The sequence below is a fragment of the Ricinus communis genome, chromosome 6 (assembly GCF_019578655.1).
Source record: "Ricinus communis isolate WT05 ecotype wild-type chromosome 6, ASM1957865v1, whole genome shotgun sequence".
Taxonomy (NCBI): Eukaryota; Viridiplantae; Streptophyta; class Magnoliopsida; order Malpighiales; family Euphorbiaceae; genus Ricinus; species Ricinus communis.
Window position 1 is genome coordinate 17,627,236 of NC_063261.1, and position 7,500 is coordinate 17,634,735.

Sequence of the window (7,500 nt, forward strand, 5' to 3'; positions counted from 1 at the left end):
CAATCATCGTTCCTTCACTGGCTGTCTTTCCTTTCTTTTCTTTTCCTTGTACTGGGGAAGATGGAATATATAGTGTTATATTGACAGTCTTTCAAATCTCATATTCTCTTTGTTGAGTGTAATGAACACAGTAGCTGAATTGTCCTTTTAATCCAATAGTGATTAAACAAAGATGGAAACTTCTCTTAAAAGAACAGATAAAATAAGGAAGTGACTACACTTTGAGAATTGGGAAATTTGAATATAGAAAGAAAATGAAGTAAAAACAAAATTCTAGCTACCCCACCACAATTTAGAAGATTTTAGTTTACCTATTCTTTTGGTTACTTGTTTTTATAAGAGTTTTACTTTTTCAATAATTTGTATTCATGATTAAGGATGAAAGTCTTGTCAATTTTAGTAAGGGTGATGATCTGTAAAGTAAGCTTAACTTCCTTAAAAGCGCATGACTTGGCGAACTTTGTGCACCAATTGTATAATCATCCAAAATGAACCCATCAGAGGACAATCTCCTTTGTTAGTGCACACCTAACACTAAGAATAAACAAATCATTCATGAAACCATCATTGATATGTTATTAATATATAAATAAGTGAGAAGAGAGATTAACAAGAACACAGCAAGCAGATGATGCGATTTTTTTATTAAGCATAAATTAAGAAGTGACATCAACAAGAGTAAAACGGAGGAACATGATCCTGGAACTCTCCACAACAAAAGCTTAAAAAAAATTGGACATCACGTCACAGAGTTTACACACAATAAAACCAGCAAAGATACTTCTGAACTTTCTAAAACAAACACCATTATTCATCCCCACATACATTATTGCTCTCGTGTAATATGCTTAAATGGGTCTCTCAATTTCTTCTTGTCAACCCCACCATTGATGCACAGCAACTCCTTTATCTCTCAATCTTCCGTACAAAGCCAAGCATTCCCAATAAGCCCTCTTGCCCTTATTTCCTTCTCCATTCTGCCACTGATTTTGACACTCCAAGAACAGTTCGTCCACCAAACCTACTGTCCTCCTCCTTATCATCTCCTCCACTACTTCTGCTTCTGCCTTCAACACAACGAACTCATCTTCCTTCACGTTCTTCATCAACCAATCTGAAATATTGACACTTGCTTCAGCTGTCTTGGACAGTCCTTCACGTGCCATTTCAATGTTGAAGATCTCAAAATTCTGTTTCCTAGTTGGATAGTTCTCATTAAACCACGCCATTACACCATCCTTCTCCTCCTGCGAGCTTACATCAACAAAAACACGACGCTGATATTCTTCTAAAGAATCCCCTAACAAGTCAGGGAGATAATTGAATTTTTTCAAGTATTTTCTGGGTTCTCCTAAAAACTTCCTTGGTGGCTCAAGCAGAACGTCTTCCAAGCCATTCAATGCTGTTTTCTTGGCCTTCAATTCCAACTCAAAAAGCCTCCTCTTGACCGAGGAGTCCACCAACTCATTTGACAAACTTGTTTTTCTCATTCCAACAATGGTCGAACTGTAACGCCGAAGATAGACAACTTTATAATTCGATTGCCTCTGGAGAGCACTTGGAATATCACCCAATTGAGTAACCAGAACGCCACCAACTTTCACGATGCTATCAAGGAATTTGATGTTTTGATATCCAAATGCAAATACGAAATCAAATGATGCATCATGGAACAAGGCTTCTTGCCCCAGATCAGATCCCACTACCAAATCAATCTCGTTGGCATTCAAGAACCGTGAATTATGAATTACAGCCTCCGTGCCAGAGCAAATAAACAGAGCTTTATCGCCCTTCTTGACAAGGCCCTCATTGGCCAAATCCAGTAATAAAGAATCCACGAATTCAATATCAACATCATCATCATCAATCAAATCAGAGACAGAGTCATCACCAGATACAGGATAATAAGAGCTTGAAGAAAGTTCCCTTAAAATGGAACCAATGCAAGGCAGTGTGAGAATAACCACCGCTAGAAACACCGAGCGGGACACTATTCTCAGAACCCGCGAATCAGGGATTTTAATTACCAAAAGGGTAGTAGAATTTAAAGCAATGCCATCATTCTGCAAACATTTCATCTTATTATGCTCTTTGGCTCGATACCCACGAGTAAATTCCATATCTTGTTGCCTTTGCAACTCGATTTGTCAACAAAATAAACTTGCCGATCAGTGGATTTTTTTTTCAATCGAGAATCACGTGAAAGACTAAAACTTTGGCCAATATTGCAAAAACCCAAATGCCAAAAAAGCTGATTAAATCAAGTAGATTATGATTTATGGAGAAAAGAAAGCAACACAACTCGAGAAAGAAATGATTTTTAGCGGGTGCAAAACCTGGAAGCGGTGTGGTTTCCACCCACAAGAGCTACACGGGTAGTTCTGATTCTACACCAAAGGACCAACAACTCCTTGATTCTCTCAATTTCCATTGTGCCAATTTTTTGTAATCTACTCTCAATTCTCACCAACCCCAGATCAGAAAATTGGCATTATGTTTCAGACTTTACAGTTAACCCAGACGTGGGTTTGAAATGGATCATCTGAAACATAACAAGAACAATCAACAACAATCAGAGTTTAGGGGCTAGAGAGAAATGAGAGATAAGGAAAGTGAGTGAACCACAGGAGAGAAATGAATAAAGAGTGTTGTTTGTACAATAATGTAGGTGGGTAAAGATTGTACCATTATATATATACGCGCAAAATTAGATTCAGAGAATGAGAGATGAAAATAATTGAAATGGTGGGTTCAAAAACAAAGATGAGCTGTGAATGGTTGTGTGTAATTTGCTTTTATTAGGTTTTATTATTTAGGAAGCTCTCTCTCTTCCTGCATTCCGTGTTAGAACTGTTTCTTAATTTTGGGTCATGAAACAAATTAACCAACAAACAAGCATTGGAATCAAAATCGATCTCTCAATAATAATAATTTCTTCCTCAATTTTTCACCTTCAAGAAGATAAAATGGCTAGTTTAATACAGTAAGGAAGAGAAAAGAACAGAAATAAGATAGTCAATGTTGTATATTTTGTTAGTTAATGCAATAATCATGAAGACATTAAAATATGTAGCAATATAAGATAGTACATTAATACAAGAGTTATTTCAAAAATATTATTAATTAATTTTAATATTATATAAATTAATAATATAAATGCAGTTGATATTACTAATTGTTATGATTAGAAATTATTATATAAACGAAAAAAATAATACGAAAGAATAGGAGTAATTAGAGACTTTGGAAATATGAACCGAAATTATCTCAGAACTGGCTAGTTCCAGTTATTATAAAACTATGAACTATGGTCACCCCTATCAAAAAGGGGTAGGGCTGTAATCAGATCGAATCGAACAGTAAGAAGTTCAGGTTTGGTTTACTTAATTTTAGTTGAGATTCGAACTTGATTTAAGTTTTCATAATGAAGCTCGAGCTTGGTTGGTTTAAAAATAATTAAGCTTGTGAATAGCTCGAACTCGATTTGTAACTAGTTCAGTTCAATAAATAGCTCGAGCTTGGTTCGAGTTGGACTCTTTAAGTGGTTATATAATGAGAAAAGTTCGAGCTTGAGCTCGTTAAGCCTATATTGAGAACAAGCTCATTAAACACAATTCGGTCTCGAGCTTAAGCTTCTTAAATATAATTTGAGCTCGAGCTTGAACTCGTTAAGTATTTTTTAATAAATTAATCAACAACAACATTTAAATATATTACAAGGAATGATGAAAGTATCAAATATAGCAAAATAAAACAACAACAAAATCAAAGTTTGCAAACATCATTATCTAAAAAATATAACAAAACATGCAAAAGAAATCTACTAAAACAATATGAAAGATAAAAATAAAGATCAACAACGCACAAAAATATTGCAAGAAAACGATATTATATATATCACATAAGTTTATATTAACTTAAAAAAGAGCATATAAACTAGCCTCTCAATTCCTTTAGAAATTAAAATTTAAATAATCATCAACTTGCCATTAATTAAAAACCTAAAAGTCTTGAGTAGTCTTAAATTAATTTTCAATTTGATTACTATTTATAAATATAAACGTAAACTTAATCCAAATTTTTAATTAAATGAGAATTTTTCAAAGAAATTATATGATCAATACTACCCCATTATATTAACTCTAAGATTCGAATTGGATACATATAAGATATCTAAGAACTGAAGAACATGAAATTATAAAAAAATATTTTATATTAAGGATAAGATATATATAAGGTTTCATAATAATGACAATAACGTTGATTATATAATTTGGACAAAATGTCTAATTTTATCTAATTTCATGAATACTTATTTTATTAAATTGTTATAAAATAAATTTATTTATTATTTACTTATGTAGTTCTTATTAACTTCATTTAAATATTCTAGTTGTTATTATAATAATTATTAATAATGTTCTTCTTCTTATTATTATTATTATTATTATTATTCTTAATTTAAACTTGAGCTCAAGCCTATAAACGAGTTTGCTCACGAGCTTATTTGTCAAGCTTATAAACGAGTATGTTTATGAACTTTATAGAAAAGTTAGATTGTGAGTCTATTCGCGAGCTTTATAAACGAATTAGATTGTGAGCATGTTAGCAAGCTTTATAAATAAACTGAGCTCATAAGCATATTTGCGAGCTAATAAATAAACAGGTTTGTGAGCTAATTAACCAAATTCTGTCATACTTGAGCTCGGCTCGATATCGAGCTCCAAATTAAGCTCAAGCTCAACTCTTTTAAGTTAAGGAATAATCTCAAATGAGTTTTTATCGATCTGAGCTCCGGATAGCTTGCGAAACGTTTAGTTTATTTACAGTTAGGAGAGAGATAGTCTAATAAATAAAAAGGCCAATATGTCATAGACTACACTACAAACACTCGTTATAAAGGTGAAAACTCACTTAATGTAGAGAAGAAGACTTGAACCTTAGACCTTCACACCCAAAAACAAATATTCTTATGTCTCAATTATAATCAAATTATTAGTTAATATAATATCACAAATATAATCAAAATATAATTTTCTAAGATAAGAAATAGTATAACTTATTAATTAATAAAACAATAAAAAAATATAAAATTACACATAAACTTAAACCCCATATATAAACAATAAATACACATGTTAAAATAAAAATCTTATGTGTTAAAATTTTATATATCTCATTATATATATATATATATATATATATATATATATATATATATATATATATATATATATATATATATATATATATATATATATATATATATATATATATAGGAATGATTATTATATACCTCCTATATCTTTTCATATTACACTACTCACCCTTTTACATTTAAAAATTATATTTTATCATTTTATACTAAAAACCCTTTCCATCAGAATTCATGTCAAAACAATCGTTAACTATATTTGATTATATACTATGAGTTCTCTAATTTTTAAAATAATATACAAATTGCTCTTTATGTTTTATTTATTACTCTAAAATACTCTTATATTTTGAAAGTCAATGCAATTAAAGAACTAGAGTAATAAAAAATAAATTTGATCCTTAAACTTCTTGAAGTTACAATTTTAGTATAACAAAATTAATAAAAAAATATTTTTTATTTTATTTTTATAATTTAAAGTTAAATTATATGAATTTTAGTATTTTGATAAATATAAGTACTTTTAAATTGTTTAGATTTTAATAAAATTTAATTATGCTAAAAAATAGAGTAAGTAAAAAAATACTAGTTAATTATTTTTATATAGATATTAAAACTGATTTTTGCTTATAATAGAATTTTATCTTAATTTGATTTAAAAATAAGTTTAGTAAAATCTGATACTTGATAATAAATTTGATGATTAAATTAATTTTTTTTATTAATTTAGTCATTTTACCATCTGAGCTTTGAATGAAAGAAGTAATAGTTAATTTTATTAAGAGACAAAGGGGATTCTAGTGTAATAAATAAACTATAAAGGTAATGTATTAAACCAAAAATCAATGGGTGAATAATATAAAATCAAACTTAATTAAAAATTGTTTAATAAAAATTGTAAGAAAAGGATTGTTAACATGAAAATACAAGCTAAAAAAATTAAAAAATATGTAATTTTAAATATTAAAGAATTACTCATATTGTATAAAAAATGCATGGATAAAATAGTAATTATTGATAAATTACTTGACAGAATAAATGAATTTGGCATAATAATCTTTTAAAGATGTATACTTGTAAACAAGCCAAACTAATGAATCACTAGAGATGGATGTCTTGAATCTACTATGATGCTTAAGTTAAAGACTTAAGTAACAAGTAGAAAAATGTAAGATATAATGCTCCTTGTTAGTTTTCTAATTGGATTTCATTCTTATCCTGCTTGAATTTGTTCCTATAATCCCGGAATGAGTAAGTTGTTAGGAGTTTTATTGGTAAGGAATCTTTATTTAATTATGATATAAATGTTGAGCTATCATTAATTCGAGTTGTTTGGATTTTCTCATTCTAATCAAATTAAGATGAGTTTTATGCGTAATTGATAATTACTTTATATATATATATATATATATATATATATATATATATATAATTACGAGAAGAAGAATTTTGAATTGATTAAATAACCTTATAATTAATCAAGAGTTACTAATTTTGTCCTATCCTAATCATATATATAATTAATTTAATTTTCTAATCCTAAAAAATTAATTAATAATTATTCTAATATAATTTTAGTCTTATCATAATTTCATAATACATTCCTAATTCTATAAAGAATTATAATATATGAATTATAATATATATATATATACCTATGATAAAGTTTAAATAACTTACTACAAATTTTTGCAAAAATTGAAGACAATAAGTAAAAAAAAAAAGATATGATACTTTTAGTTTTATTTTATTAATTTATTTATTCACATGTATACTTTTTTAATCCTATAATATTTTCATATACATTCTTAATTCTAAAAGAGATTAATAAATTATTTTATATCATACTAGATATATATACCTATGATGGAGTTCAAATAATTCAATATAAATTTTTTTAAAAATTGAAGATAAGGAGTCATAGAAAAAAAGGTATATGATACTTTTAATATTTATTTTATTGATATGATACTTTTAATTTTTATTTTATTGATATATTAACTTATGTTTTCATTATTATTATAATAATACTTTATTAGTGGATTGTTTACTTTTAATATTATATTATATACTATTTTTTAAATAAAATTATGTTACAACTTTTATAATAACAATTTGTACGTGTAATACGCGTTAGAAGTAGTACTAGTACAATAAATCTCTTTGTAACTGGGCTGTTGTTGGCTCCCTATTCTGATCTATGTTGGCTCGAATCATGGCTACTTGAGACTAAATAAAATTTATGTTTATGAGGATGTTATAACTTAATGGAGATTTGAGTACTATTTTTTTTTTTGAACTTAATACTTAATCTTATTGGTAAGATGATAGAAATCAGAGATAAG

The 7,500-nt window shown here is 27.9% G+C and overlaps 1 protein-coding gene across 1 annotated transcript; it reads right to left on the bottom strand.

The window, feature by feature from the left end:
* Positions 1 to 606: 606 nt before the first annotated feature.
* On the bottom strand, positions 607 to 2,325 carry LOC8266838. Its single transcript, XM_025158005.2, has one exon. The coding sequence runs from the start codon at positions 2,118 to 2,120 to the stop codon at positions 876 to 878; it is 1,245 nt and encodes a 414-aa protein (XP_025013773.2). The 5' UTR covers positions 2,121 to 2,325; the 3' UTR covers positions 607 to 875.
* Between the last annotated feature and the right edge of the window lie 5,175 nt (positions 2,326 to 7,500).